The sequence below is a fragment of the Parambassis ranga genome, chromosome 12, assembly GCF_900634625.1.
Source record: "Parambassis ranga chromosome 12, fParRan2.1, whole genome shotgun sequence".
NCBI lineage: Eukaryota > Metazoa > Chordata > Actinopteri > Ambassidae > Parambassis > Parambassis ranga.
In genome coordinates, this window is record NC_041032.1 from 8,818,724 (window position 1) to 8,834,414 (window position 15,691).

General features: G+C 41.1%; 1 protein-coding gene across 2 annotated transcripts; it reads right to left on the minus strand.

Annotated features, from left to right (window-relative positions):
• Window positions 1-235: 235 nt before the first annotated feature.
• On the minus strand, window positions 236-15,094 carry LOC114443289 (AP2-associated protein kinase 1-like). Of its 2 annotated transcripts, none has more exons than XM_028417196.1 (20): window positions 14,110-15,094; window positions 12,563-12,681; window positions 11,669-11,777; window positions 11,423-11,565; window positions 10,728-10,849; window positions 10,467-10,548; window positions 10,093-10,225; window positions 9,887-9,990; window positions 9,530-9,612; window positions 9,211-9,371; window positions 8,779-8,900; window positions 8,332-8,652; window positions 7,969-8,078; window positions 7,686-7,879; window positions 7,510-7,599; window positions 7,329-7,424; window positions 7,086-7,193; window positions 6,666-6,836; window positions 5,985-6,092; window positions 236-1,707 (listed from the first exon to the last, which is right to left on the minus strand). In XM_028417196.1, exons 1-20 carry the CDS (start codon window positions 14,270-14,272, stop codon window positions 1,058-1,060), a joined length of 3,189 nt encoding a protein of 1,062 aa, XP_028272997.1. In that variant the 5' UTR covers window positions 14,273-15,094; the 3' UTR covers window positions 236-1,057. The 2 variants fall into 2 exon arrangements, with proteins under 2 accessions (XP_028272997.1, XP_028272998.1); XM_028417197.1 differs by lacking the exon at window positions 236-1,707 and adding an exon at window positions 2,229-5,680.
• Between the last annotated feature and the right edge of the window lie 597 nt (window positions 15,095-15,691).

The window sequence follows — 15,691 nt, forward strand, 5'->3', positions numbered from 1 at the left end:
CCTGTTTTAGAGGAAGTAATGTGACTACAATGTGCAGTCTAAAGAAGAAAAGTAGAAGTGATGACTAAAAATGGCATTTCTATCAGTGAATAACAGGATTCCATTATGCTGATAATTCATTTAATGTTTACTCCTAATATCTAGTATTAATAGTCAGATAATACAAAAGACATAGACAATATATGAACGAAATTCTGCGAAAAAGCAAGTTTACAAAAAGTCTTTATCTGTGCTGAGCAAAATGAAAAATGAAATCTTTTACTTAAAAATAAACTGTTCTAAAGACTCAGTTTAGTAGAGCAATCTAGTTTTTTTCCTCCTGAGAACAACCCACCACATCACCTCTCAAGACATGAGTGAAGTTGAACCACAGACTGATATGTTTTAACCAAAAATAAACAGACAATGACCAAAATGGAAGCCAGCAAAGTTGTGTGGGAAAATGGTGACAGCAGCCTGTGAACAATTATTAAGCAGTAAATCAGGTACACTGAGTCTAAAATCATCAATCATCTGATGTCTTTACAACTCTCTAGTGTCTAACTATTTGACATTTTTGGAAATATGAAAGATTATTGTGCTAACAGCAACTGTATAAATATTGTTTTTCCTCCTGTGTAAACAGTTTAAAGATGTCCATCATCAATTTCTCAGTTTATTGGCTTGCAGCAAAACATTTGGTCTCTTTTAGATTCTTGATATTGACTAGAAGCCTCCAACCACTTGGGAAAAATTGTATAAAAAAGGCACAATCTGTGATCTAAATGTAAACAAAGGGCATTTATAAGATGCACTCAGCTGAGTAAACTGGACCTTCATCAGTCTCAGACCTGCTGAAGTGAATCTTGACATGGTTTTAGTTGAGACTGTAAAGTGCTTACATGATGCACAGACTGATAACAGATCATATAACTGAGGTAGAACATCCAGTTTTAACAATCATTGGTTAAAGAATACTGCAGTAATAATGTCAAACTGCATTAGAAAAGTTATACTGCCACTGAACTGCTGTGACTTTAGCTCCTTCATTTGCTGCAGATAAGATCAGATTTAGGCCTTAGGGTTTCCCCTGAGAGCATCTTGGCTGAAAAGGTGCAGCGGTAAACGGGTCATCCAGAGGTCTACCTACAATGGTCCAAGAGTGCAAGGGCCCTACAGCTACTGAGCCCACGGCGGCCTGCTGACCGACCCTGGAGACGACCCGGTGCACTGTCACCGGCTGCTGAAGCAGAGGTGTCTCTGTGTGCAGAGGAACGGCCCCAATGCTACGAGGCTGAAAGGCAGGAGGAGATGACACTGGGTGGCACAGTTTGATGGTCTGCGTACCAGATTCAAACATGTCAACAGGTGCAGCTTCAGTGGTTTGCTGCTTCTTCCCAAACGGTGCCTGCAGGAAAACATCGGCTGCGTCAGCAGGTTTATGAGACCCAGAGAAGGAGGAGCTGCCGACTGCCACCCTTCCAGGTGTTTTAAAAGGGGCCAGCTGGAAGACATCCAGCATGACTGAGCTGTTAGGAGGCTGGAACTGGAATTGTTGGTTGACAGGTAGGAAATGAAGGCTGGCGCAAGGATCCTGCAAGTGTTGAATGGTCCATTCATCTGAGAGCAACATGTGTTTATTATAGACACATGCAGCCGTCTTATGCTGGAGCTTCTCCTCAGTCTGGGCCGCTTGCAGTACATTGAAGCTGAGCTCCCTCTGCAGGTCTGTTTGAGAAGAAACAGGGGAGAAGTCAGACAGGAAGAGGAGCTCATGATCTTATGAACTCATCTCTTTAATTCGGTTTCTGCCAGTACGGTGAATAAGAAAGGGATGTTTCATTTATCCCTTAGGTAACAAAATATCTGCATATATTTAGCCAAGTGAAGGCAGGAGGCTTTAAGCACAAAAATATAAATATAGATATCTTAATTCTTACCTGAGTAGAGGGTGCTATCCAAGCAGTGTAAGGTTCTTATAATGTGTTACACATTTGAAGCCACCTTTCCTATGATGCCAAGTTTTACCATAAGTAATTTTAACTCATTAAAATTTGACTTTTATTTGCTCACCAGAAGTGGTTTATTGACAAAAAAACATTATGTCATAATCACTGCATGCACTTATAATGAAGTCTGAAGATGAAGTGTGAAGATTGTTTAGAATTCCAAGCATATGAAATAGAGATCATTATACACCTGTTTGTGAACCCTTCACAGTAGCAGATAAACAACTCAACACGCTGACATTCACATTTGTACTTTATTTGCCATCCCTTTATAATTCTTTAGTTATCTCACAAAAATAGAAGGAGCACACAATACCACAGCTCTGATGCCGGTTTGGGCCATGACGACAGGAGGCATCTCAAAACACTCAATAGGTATCAGATAATCAACGGCTTTCACATTTTGGCAAAACAACAGAGAAAAACAAGGGGCTTCTGTGTCACGTCACGGCTAGTCTCGCTCGATTTTACTGGTTACAACAGCACACGGGTGGCTACAGGGAGAAAGCTCAGGAATTGCATAGGTTCAAACAGTAATTGCAAAGTGACTGAGCTGTTCAGTGGAAGGATCATAAAGACGCTGATGTCAAGAAAAAACACAAACCTTCAAACTGCACATGCAGTAAATACAAACGAGAGACTGTTGCTCTAAAACAGCTTCCTCTGTCACTTTTTAGGACCAAAGTATAATTTACAATATGAATGTTCTCATCAAATATTCACAGTTTTGGAGCCAGATAGATAACACTGGCTGTTTTTGAAACACCTGTTATTAGATCACAATATGCACCCCACACTTTTGGCACTCTTCTGAGACTTTTTTGTGGTCACTTTTATGTTGGGTTTATTATCTACCAAACTACATGTGGCAACTGTGCGGAAGGCATCTAATCATGACCAGACCAGATGTTTGTCATGACCGGATCCTCTGCAACTCACACCAAAACAAACCAGATCCATCATTAACAAGGCGGGAATGCACAGGAAAAATATCTTGCTTGGAATTTAAGGTGGACTGTTGTGTTAAAACTGTAAATGCTGATTTCAATAGTTTCTCTAAAGAGTATTTTCAGTATATCTTGTGTAGTCTGTCAGTGCATGCTTCTTAAAATCCTTCTAAATGCCAATAGCAGATGAAGGTTGTCTTTCCACTGTGATCATGCATGGGGAGCAGACTCTGTTAGATCCTACAGAAACATTGATATATTGCTGTTTGGGGCTGATCCTTTCTAACCCTGCTGTGTGACAACAGTGCTGTATCGCCACCGTAAGACCTTTCCTCACTTCACAGAGCCCCTCACACGTTACATCTCAGACAAGTTCTGTTACTCAATAAACTGTAATATGGAGCGCAGACCTTCATAGGACAGTGAGACTGGGGAGTCAATACTTTACATTTCCAGCTCTCAGAGGGAGAGACAGAGTATTAGAGAGAGACAAAGAGAGGGAAACAGAGACAGAGAGAGGGAGAGAGAAAGAGAGAGAGTGATGTAGCTTGGACTACCTGAGAGAATTTTGGAGGGGGGGGGGGGGGCCTGTGCTTTCAGAGGAAATTTTAATGACAACGTGACCATCGCCACATCTGCAGCAAACAACAACACAAGTGGCTACTGGAAAAGAAAAAAAAAATCACATCCAACAATTCGGACTCCACACGCACATACATACTTATCATTACACTGTATACCAACACACGTGAACAGAACATTCAACAACACTGCCATGCTTTTTTTCCCGATATGAATCCTGTGATCACTAAAACTGGACAAAGCAAAAACAAAAGCCTCATAAAAGCACAATTTTAAATGAAACAGGACTAAACTTCAACCATTGAAACTCCCGCCTCCCAGACGACTGCTCTGAATAAAAATATAATACTTCATCAGTCCATGTAAACAAACATAAACAGGCTCACTTTCTTTTCACAAAGGTGTAATAAGACATGGGATTCAACCTAATCTGTCAGGTTGACCAAAGACTAGGGTTATCATCAACACATCTCAATGGACTGACAGTTACTGAGTAGATTCAACCAAGAAAAAAAGATCTTATTACACAATTCCACAAAGAGGAATGAAATATTTATATAGCGTATTTTTCAATATTATTGAATGATTATGGTGTTAAGAATCATAGATATATTTTATTATAGACTAATATTTATTACTTACATTCATTCTCTAACACTCTATTCATATTAACATGTATTAACAGGAAAACGGCATCTCATATATATATATATATATATATATGTTATATATAACATATATAATACATATATATGAGAGAGATTTCACAAGTAAAGCAATATGTTTTCCACGAGTAAAGCTTTATGACAATGACTTCATATATATATATATATATATATATATATACGGTCTGGATAAGAGCCTGCAGGACGGCAGAGATCTATTTACAGGAGCAAACAAACAGATGACAGGAATGTAGGAGGAACTGCACAATGTGGAATGAATGTGCCGAGAAAAAAATGATGTGTGAGAACTTGCAAAATGACATAATAGACTGTTAGTGCCTAGAAATAATCTGAATAGCCATGTACGGTTTGTGTGTGTGTATATATATATAGTTATGTATATATACTGCGATTCTACTGTTGCCTATTACTGTTGATTATTCAAATTATTTTCATGTTTTCATGCATTTCTACTGACATGACACGCTGCTACCAACAGATTTAAATGACCCTGATTGACATTTAATTCCCACACAGCCTAGTGCCTGCCTCCAGGACAAAAGAAAAAGAAAAAAAGGAAAATAATGCAAATAGGTCCCCGTTTTAAAGTACAGTTTGTTTGGACTTATTGAAATAATTTGTAATACATCTGTGGTCACGTCAGTGTTTAGCAGATACAATTACAGAACTTTTCTGATGGCACTTCCCCTTCATTATGGCTGTTTTTGCTTTCATGATGTAAAATAATTTTCTAATTTTTCATCAATAGCAGCTTTAAATTCTTAGAAGATATTCCCCATCCCACTGTCCTGACAGAGATAACATTTATGCAACTGTGCAAATCAGGCTACATGAAGTTTTAAGGTTTTCCTTCATGGAGCTTTTTCCATGTATTTTTTTTTAGTTTAAAATGTGCAAATAAATCTGGGGAGGAAAATTTAAAAAGGCAAACAACAACAAATTCACTTGTGCACAATAATAACTACAACCACTTATAGAACTATGCCTATTTTACATTACAACAATGATCTTCTATTGTTTGCTATTAGACATAATGCAATATTGTTCAAACAAACTGGATAGCTGTATTACATCCTGATTGACAGAGAAGATGATGATAATGTATGGGCCACACTTTCCCAATACTTAATGCATGGAGATTGTAACAATGAGAAAAATGTGGAGAAGAGACATGAGAGGTGAAGAGAAGGCAGTTAATGCGACTGATGCGTTGGAAAAGGCAGGAACAAAGAAGCACTGAAAGGTGAAGGACGTTTCTACAGTAGGATGGCAGGCAGGGGGTGCAAAAAGCTAGCTATGACACCAGTGGTGATTGTTGTTATGCTATGCCAGTCTATAATCCAGTGTTACAGCTTCTATGGGAGCATAGGGGCCGCCTACAAGTCGATGAGCTGGTCCACCAGCAGCAGGGAGCGGGCCAAGCTGGGCAGGCTGGATTCAGAGCCACCACTGTTACTGCGCGAGTGGCCTCCTGAAACTGGCCGGGAAAACAAAAGGGAAGGAGGGGAGGGAGGGGAGGGCACAGGAAGAAAGAGTACAGGCAGACAGAGGGATGGAGGAGAAGCAGGAGCAAGACTCACAACAAGCAAACAAAGCAGGTAAGAAAGGGGAGAAAGGTTGAGGAAACAGAGAGAAAAAAGACGGCAGAATTTACCCATTTAGATTCTGACAATGTTAAAACAGTAACTAATCCTCTTATCAGCATTATTCTGGTAAATTATAACTGTGGAAACACCATCTCCACCCACCTGTGCTTCCTCGAGGAAACTGATTGGACCTACCTTGGGAGTTCTTTCGGCCTGTGACGGGAATAGGATCAAACTCATCCTCTGTGCCTGCCTCTGCACTGGCTTGCTGGGACTCCAAGTCTGAGATCAGGAGGGATGAATCTGAGGGGAATGAAAGCAAGGCTGGTTGGTAAATGTGAAAAATATCCCAGTGAAACAGTAACAAAAAGTCACACAGAGGGGAATTAATGCGATAAGATTAGAGTATGAGGTTTAATTTAGAACAGCAATAATACAAGCTTTGTGTCTCACTATGATAAAAATACAAATCAGTGATTACTGCACAAACACATCTGCTTCTCTCCAGTGGTACAAAGCCTGTTTGATAGGATATTATGAGGATAGATCGGTACTAATTATTCTGATGCAGCTGGTGCAGCACACAGTCGGGCTGTGATTTGGACTTGGCACTGTCAACAACAGTCAAATGCTTTTATCTCACCAGCCAAGGACCAACAACTAAACCACAGCTGTGTAGCTCTCAATGTGGGATACACCATTAAAAAAAATAAATTTATTAAGGTACCACATGCTGAACCAAAAAGTAGCATTTCTAGCATTTCTCCAAAAATGTTTTTCTTCCTTTTGATAACTGCCACCATCTCATCCAAAAAATGAAACAATGTCCAGTGTCTCTATGAAAGATCTTCATCAGGCTAGATTAATATGAATTACCTGCTTTAGGCTGTGCAGAGTCTCCAGACAGCAGACTGAAATCATCCAAAGCAGAGGCAGCAGAGGTGGGAGCAGAGGATATGGAGGAGGTGGCACTGCTTGCTGCTGGAGGCGCAGACGGAGCAGAGATCAATGAACAGCCCAGGAGTGAGTCGTCTGCAGTGAGAGGGTCTGTGACAAGGCAGGAGAAGCCAAAAGATGAGAGAGGAGAGGAAAGTTTTGTTAAATGTAATCTTCTATATACCTCTTTTTTCATTACATTATTTTATTAAAAAATGTCTTGTAAAAAATAATTCACAAAATTGCAACACTATTTGTAACATATTTTTGGCCATATTTTTGTCTTAAGAAAATGCAATATTGGTTTTGTTTTTGGCTTCAACCTCTCAACCATATGTACACAAATGCACACATTCATACCTTTTGAAGACTCCTCCACAGATCCGCCAAAGGGATCAGACAGAGACAGAAGGTCTGGAAGCATAAGAGAAGATGTGTCTGGAGATTTGAGTCCTTCAATCAGCTTCTCTAAAGGCCGGTGACGTATGACAGAAAGGAAGAGAAGACATGTATAAGCTACAAAAGCTGAAAAGGTAGTAATTCTAAAATGATTGTATCCACAATGATTGTGTTCCACACAGAGAGAAACATGGAAGTATTTACCTGGTGCATCTGACAGGTCGAGGGTATGAAAAGGATCTGGGACGGTCAACAGCGAGGCGCCTGATTCCACATCGAGAATGGCTGATGGCCTTTCAGCTGAAAGGGCAAGACATACAGGAAATAATCACTGAATTTCAATACAAGTCAAACAGTGTAGGGCAATGTAAAATACATAACATACCAGTTTCGAGGGGGGTATTATCCACAGCTGTGGTCTGCAGGCCTGGTATCAACTCTTCAGAAAGAGCTGGACTAGTGTCTGCAAGTTGGTCTGATAAAGAGGACAATCCCTATGTCATTTCTTCTTCATTACATCCTAAAAATTCCACACACCAACATAAGTACTTAAAATGTTACCTTTAGGATTTTTGTCATCAGCTTTGAATTCCTCCGCAGAGATGTTGGAGAAGTTGTCATCATCAAAGGGGTTCCATGCTGGCTGTGTGGAGGTGTCAGCAGCACTGCCAGAGGCAGGAACAGTGGCCGCAGCTTTGCTTTGGTCCTGTGCTGCATCGCAGACACCAAACTGAGCAGGCTGAGATGTAAGTGATCTACAAGTAAAAAAAACACAGCGCATTGAATTTAACAGGAGAATTATATAACTAGTTTCTAGGTTTACTGCAGCAAACATGTTGCTTACTGATTGACAGCAGCTTCTTGCAACTGCTGTGAAGAGTCGCTTGCTGTGGCATCACTCAGAGTGCGTTGGTGGCCGTGTTCTTCAGTTGTCTTTGGAGTAGCAGGTGGGGTCTGATGGAAAAGGTATGAACTTACAAAAGGAGGAAGCCAATAGTGTCACAAAGCACCAAATATTTTGTAGAAATGCTCACAGAAAGATAGAGAGCTAAGTTAGTTCAAAGAGTGTTGAGGAAACTGAACTGTCTTTATATCAGGCCAAGCCACAAGCAGTTTACAGCCTAAATTAAAAGCCTAGAACAATAAATTATAATACACCTCTGCAGTACTGACACAAAAGCTGGAAGGCTGGCAGAAGGTCACTCACTGTCTCAGCTGATTTTTGGCTGATCTCAGTAGAGATGGGCTGTGCCAGGACAGCTGCGGGCTGCTGCTGTTGCGGAGATACTCCCTGCTGACCAGAGGCCGGTTTGCTGGGAGATGGCTGAGCCTCTGGCTGCTGAGCCAGGCTAGCCTGCTTGCGACGAGCTGGGCGCTGAGGTGGGGCTGGGCTGGATGGAGTCTGTGCCTGCTGGGAGGCAGCGCTTACCACTGAGGGGGGCGTGGTCTGTTGTGGGACTGCTGGCTGTGCTTGTGGTTGCACTTCAGCCTTGGTTGCTGCTGCCTCCACTGCGGTGACTGCAACTGGCTGTACGACAGATATTTGACAGAATGGTGTCACTTAAAAACATCCTATGTAACAGTATTTTTCCATCTTTGAAAACAGGATTTGTAATCATTTGTAACTGCAGAAAGCGCAGTTGTCAGTATGTACCTGCTTCTGCAGAGCTGCAGCCTGACTTGAATTATTTTGTGACTGAGTGAGTGGCAGAGCTGACGTCTGTGCCTTCTGTGACTGGAGAGCTGCAGCTGGCTGAGAAAGATCTAAGCTGACTCCTGTGGAAAGAGTAGACTACACATTAGTCTGCATTATTGAGAGAACATAATCTTAATACTTACAGGGTTCCAACACCACAAGTTTAAATACAGAAGGATGTGTTCATTTGCTCATATTGGTGCTCATCAGTATGTAATATAGCAGGAGTAATTTGCAGGTGTCTTAACCTGCGTACTTGATCTGTTCCTCTTGAGATTTATGTGCACAAAGAATTAGAGGGATTCTTGCATTTAGGCTAATCTTAATTCATAGAGCTTGTTTTTTTTTCCCCCGTGACAGGTCAGAAATAGAATGGAGTACTGTACATACCCACAGGCTGAACTGCACCACCAGGGAGATTAGCCCGCTTGCGAGGGGTGAGAGCAGCAGGCTGGATGGGTAGCATGCCAGCGGCCGGCTGAGTGTGTGCGGCTTTGGGCCTCTGGCGAGGGGTGATGGAGGTTTCAGTAGTGGGAATTGGATCTGTCAGTCTGGCAACAAAGACAGGATGTCAACCTTCTTGTTGATCATGGATAACAGCGTTAACATAATTATTTAATGACTATCAGGATATTGACTGCACCTACTTCCAAAAATGTGGTGTTACTACAACTGTAATGGTAATACTGTGTAAGCAGGTCATGCTTGCCTGGGCTTAGCTTGGCTCTTCTTTGCAGCAGCAGCCTCACTGGCTTTGACTGGCTCAGGAAGTTTGGTAGGAATTGGAGAATTCTAGTTTTATGGAAAGACAGGAATATCTTACAATCTTAAACAGAATTCCCACAAAACAACCATCAATGAGAAAATAAGACAACAAATATCAATCAATTTCATATCAAAACACCATCATTGCTAACAAGCATTTTTAAAGTGTACAACTAACATGTCCGTCTATGTAGGTCAGACAGAGAACCCACAACAGACAGGAAAAGACTATTATTATTAAGACAGAAAGGCAAAAAGAAGCCAAATAAATTAATTGCCTCCGGTGCTGACAAAGACTGACCTTCACATTCTGAACAGGGCATGTCCGCTCAGCAAGTTTAAAAGCAAAGAAGGACACCTGGTAAATATCTGGTCGTAGGTCAGGGTCTGGCTCCAGCATGTACCCTAAGAGAAATCATCATAAAGAAAACAAAAAGTCTCAAAAATACAGGTGAGAGTCAATAAGTAGAACTAAATTTGATGTAGGAGTATTTTAGAGGCACTAACGAATGAGGCAGTGAAGATCATAAGAGTAACGGGAATTATCTGGAATTGTAAAACTGCCATCACAGATGGCCACCTGGCTTTCACCAAAGGGCAGAGTGAAGAAACACAACTTGTACAGCAAACAGCCCAGTGCCTGGAGAAGACAATCACATGCAGAACCCACCACACATAAGAGGAGAGGAGAAGAGAGGAGAAGAGGAGAGAAAAGATTCATCAAGAATAGTCATATGCCAAAACCTTTCCCATCTAAACACAGTTTGATTATTTTATGATAGAGATGGAAGTTGTAGACTTTAGATTTACAAGACAGACGTTTTACGTACACTTTAACAGCAGCATTGAAATGACTGCACACGTCTTTCATCTTCACTCACCCAGATATCTGCCTTTGTGGTGATTATCTTGTTGTTGTAGAGGTTGACCATTTCAGGAGCACGATATGATAAAGTGGTGTACCTGAAAAGGCAGAACAGGAAAAATTAAGAATATATTATGTTTTGCATGTGGCACTAAAATAAAAAAATATCTACAATGTACTAACTGCAATCAGTGATTTAAAAAAAACTGTTATTTTTCAGCATTGCTGTGCAGATTTCCAAAAATAAGAAAGGTTGTCACAACAAAGAGTCACAAACTTTTTGATCTCTTCCTCCACAACGGCCACTCCTTCAGTCTGTGGGCTCTGGAACTTGTTAGTGGCGCTGCCAAAGTCACACAGCACATAGTGACCCTTGTCATGCAGGAGGATGTTCTCCACCTGAGATATAAAAGAGATGACTTATACACAGACACATGAAGCTGTTATTTTTTTGTGTGAAAAGATCAATTTGGGACAAAGGGATGGGAAATCAGAGGTGTACTGCAGCTGCCTTCACATAATTGTATGGAGACAGATTCAAACTTCAATGGTCTAACAAACCCTGCCAGGCCCCCCCATGCATCCTTAGGTTTTTATATAAATCAAGCATCTGCATAACAATAACATCATGTTTCCATACTGATGAATAAGGGTGTATACCCTCATCTGATGCGATGACTAGACTGCAGCTGGCAAGTGTTTTGACAAAGTGACATTCCCTGTTACTCCAAATCACAGTTAAAGACACAGTGTTGTTCCTGTGTTCACACACTGCCTGTTCTTTCTTACAGTACATAGTATAGAGTACTATTTGCACATAGGGTCTGATGAAAGATTCAAAACTTCCACTTTTGAAGTGCCTCAGAGAAATTCACCATAGGAACCATGAGGAACCACCATGAGGAACTTTAAACAACTCCTTAAATAACACTGTCACTGTAACAGACAGAGGACAGTGGCAAAATGTGTCACCTTAAGGTCTCTGTGGAGGATAGGTGTCTTGCGCTGGTGCAACCTAGAAACAGCATCGCAGGTGTCACAGAAGATCTGCAGCACCTCAGCCTCTGTGAAACCGGTCTGCAACCTCTGATTCATCAGATTGACTACCTGCCCTCCTGCAAAAACATCAATATTAGATATTTTTAAGTTGTGTCTTTCATGCTACTCTATGACTTTTATCATTCTACAGGCATGTCCCACTTCCCCTCCAGCACTCACCCTTGCAGTAGTCCATAAGTATGAGCACCTCCCATACATCCCTTGATCCCATAGCCGTGATACTGGAGTCCAGATAACCAACAATATTCTTGTGACCGACAAGATCTTTCTGCAAATACACAAACACAGAAGCATTAACACACAACTGTGCATAGAAAATGGGCCAGGGTGGCATAAGGGCCAAGATGATTAGTTAAAGAGTAAGAGAGGGAAGATCCTTTTTGTCATTCTTATTATCTGTAACTTTGTAAGCCATTTATTCAGTCTGGTCAGTGTTTTCAGATGCAGTGTGGGATCAGCACCTGCAGGGGGAACTGTGATGGAGAGCTGAAATCAGCAATCTATTAGATAATGAAAAATGTCAAGTACTGCAGCTGAGGTGAAGCACTGTCTTTGTGTGAGAGGGACTGAGTGAAAACTAGGCAAACAGTGTACATAATACTGACTGATAAATGATACAATCTGCCACTTTTTCTGTAATCTAAACATCTATTGCTTCCTTCCTTCCTTTCTGTGTGTTCCTAGAGCAACTCCTGCTGCGTACAGTCTCTGAACAAAAGACTGCTCCAAAAAAACATTCACGTCTCGAGCATTTTACAAGCATGTGATCCTTACGTACAATACATTTACATAGATTGACAGATCACAAAAACGGCCTGTAGGGGAATAGCTAAAATCGTTTTATTTTTTTTTAACCAGAACCAGCACTAAATACATATAAAATATGAGGTGCATTTGTACCATATTCAGCACAAAAAGACATCTTGCCTGTGTGTGTGCTTCTTTCCACAGGCTTTTGTTTTGTAGTTCCCTTCGTGTGGTTTTACACAGGATGCAGAACCACAAGAGCTCAGCGTGAGAAACAAGCGGAGAAACGTAACATCAACGACTCACCATTATTTGAATCTCCCGTTTGCACACCTGCAGATCATACTCATTGTTGACATACATCCTCTTCAGGGCACAACGCACCCCTTGATTGGTTTTCACAAGGAACACAATTGCAAAGCCGCCTGCAGGATTGAGAGAGGAAGGGGCTCAAATTATACCGTTAGTCACACATGACATGTAATAGCAATGTAACCGAATTATACTACAATCAATACAAAAAAACACATACAGTAATTGAAAATCTAGCAAGCTTTCATAGGCCAACCTGAGAAAAGAAATGAGGCAGGCATTCCATTGTTTTACACCTCATTTTACAACAACTGTTGTAGTTTCTGTCCATTGAGCCTTCCATCAATAAGGACGATCAGGACCACATGGTGCAGCCTTATAGCGTTATCTATTAGTCATGTTATTGCTGCAGGGTCTAGGCCTACATTGAGCTCTAACCATCTGGTACAGCTCAGACCACAAATTCACTTTGCTGAGTTAAAACAGTGACACAGTAATCGATTTCAGACAGACAGCACAGCTTATACATCCTGCATCCTCAACTTGACATGTGTAATGGCATTCCATGGCAGTGTGGCACTGTAATGCAGTAAATGCAGACATTCTTCTAACATTGCAGTGTGACAACACTGATTAAAAGCAGAGTGTTTGGGGGGCAAAAAAACAGATCAGAAGATGGGGATTTAATTGATTCAGTCAATTCTCAAAGGAGTGTATTGATTTAAGAATTCAACAGCATCATGACCCTAAAATGCACACTGTACTTTTTTCTTACTATACTGGCATTAGCTTGACTGTGGACCCTGACCAATATGAGATATCATATTGATTTCAACTCCAACATTTGCTGTTATTCTTTATATATACAGTCTATAACTAGGACAGAAGTGATAAGATGGTTGTCAGGTACAGAAATATCAGCAACATGAAAGCAACACAACCTTAGAGTGGCTGATATCAAACCATGTATGGCCAATATGTGCAGTGACACATCAGTCAGGCTATACTTATAATACCTAATTTATTACCTATAATAAATGAAGAAGCCCCTGTACACATTGATAAACAAAGACTGGCCGTTCAGAGTGGCTAACTTCAGGCCTTTACTCCAGCATCAGTAATTCTGTCCCGGTGTTTCACAGTCTCACAGCATGTCTGGTTGTGATTACCAAATCACACATACAGTGTCTGCACACTACACAGATATTCTTTTCACAGGTCTATCGACTCCCTGGTATCAGGTGAGTCTCCATCTTCTTGAATCATGGGATCATAATTGCATTTTTGTGTTTTCCATCTCAGAGAAAGAAGCAGGCCTCTGTTTTGCATGTATCCAAGAGACATACTGGATGCAAAGCATAGTAATCATCCCCCATGGGGAAGATATAAGGTTACAGCTCGGTAATGTTATGTGACTCATACGTTTGGTTGGAGGATGCAGGACGCACATCATACTCATCACACGCTTCCACAACATGCAAGACAAGAGTGAAAAGACAAACAAATGGCACCATCTGTTCTGTGCAATCCTTTCCTCTCACCTTCAGCAATTATCTCCTCTACAGTGACTTGGTGCCGCCCGACAGTGAAGGCTCGGCCAATGAAATTTCCGCCAGCATGACTGGACCCAGAGCTGCCACCTCCTCCTCCAGAACCAGGCCCGGAGCTGACCAACTCCCGACGTGAATCAAAGAACTTCCTCATGGTGTCGAAATGACAGGAGGAGTATTCACGTCCTTAGTCTCGGATGAGCTGCTGTATTGTTGCAGTGGTTTACAATAGATCCCTGACGAGTCTATGTGGAGCCCCAAAACATGAAGTGATACCTTTGTCACTTATGACGATGTTGAGAGAATCCAGATTTTTGATGGCAAATTTCCCATTTGCTTGCCAACACGAGCCAGTTGGTGATAGCTAGAGCGGTTGCGACTAGCTGTTATGTAAGTGAATTAAACCACCCAGGAGGCTAAAGCATCTCCAGAGAAAGTATTTCTTTAGCTATCCGTCCAGCTGTTCATACTCGGCTGGTGCTGATGATAATATTAGGTCCTTCTCCATCTCGTCCAGCAATTACCCAGCTAGCTAAGTGCTAGCTACTTACGCGCTATGACATTTCGTGTACGTTAAGGTTATCCAGGTTATCCTCTGAAGATAATGTCTTTGAGTGCGATGTATCCAATGTGTAACTCGTCTGGCAGCGTTGCCCAAAAATATCTTTCCATCCTCAGAGAAGATAAGGGACCGTTTGTTGCCACATAGCTAGCTGCTGCCCGTCTAGCTATTTAATTGCATCCATTTACAATATAACTGATTTCAGTTAGCTAACGCATTAGCGCTATGTTGCCTCCAATCAACACAAACAAGCGTCAACTAAAGCCTCCGTCTGTTGCAACTGTAGAAGCAAATATACAACCACAGAATTTGACATCAACCAAAATATAAGAGAGATTTCAACACAGCGGTCTAATCTCTGCAACCACAGCAATCTTTGGCTGCCAGCGATATCGCAACATCCTAGCTGTTGCTGTTGACGCGCGGACGGAATTGTGGGTATTGTAGTTTAGGGCGTAACTGCCGCAGCCTCCCCTCCCCCGCAAATATGTCGTCATAGTCATTTGCCACGTTCACGTTCCGTCGTTTACTCCATACACATATTGAACAAATTACAGAATAAAGGGTAATTTATAAAGTTTAATATGGATTTTACACAGGAGTGTTGGACAAAAAGGATAAAGATCCATTTTTGTTTCCTAACCTTGCTTTCCACAACATCAAGTTAAAGTAAAAACCAGATAACAGCGATAAGAATCCTCTTAAAATAAAATAAATCCCATTAAAAAATGACGTTTATACGTTCTATTTTGTCTAATGGCATAATTCACAATAGAGTATATCTAGCACAGATCCGTAAAGAAAACTTTGAATGCAGCCGAATTCTCAAAGAGTTGTTTTAAAGTTTGCAGCACTAGTTGTAGTTGTAATAGTTGTAATTCTTGGGGAAAAAAGAATCATATTATGACAATTTTGTTACAAACCTACATAGCTAAAAATCTGACTTTATTTGTAGATTAAATAAAATGTTGGACATTGTTGCCTTCCCAATTTTGTTTTGATGTATCTGTT

Excerpts from the sequence above, each read along its gene's own strand:
- LOC114443289 (XM_028417196.1), bottom strand. The coding sequence starts at position 14,272 with ATGAGGAAGTTCTTTGATTCACGTCGGGAGTTGGTCAGCTCCGGGCCT. Across the intron at positions 10,226-10,466 it reads CCACAAAGGCAGATATCTGG|GCACTGGGCTGTTTGCTGTA; the intron begins GTGAGTGAAGAT and ends TGTCTTCTCCAG. Across the intron at positions 8,079-8,331 it reads GCCAAAAATCAGCTGAGACA|ACCCCACCTGCTACTCCAAA; the intron begins GTGAGTGACCTT and ends CTTTTCCATCAG.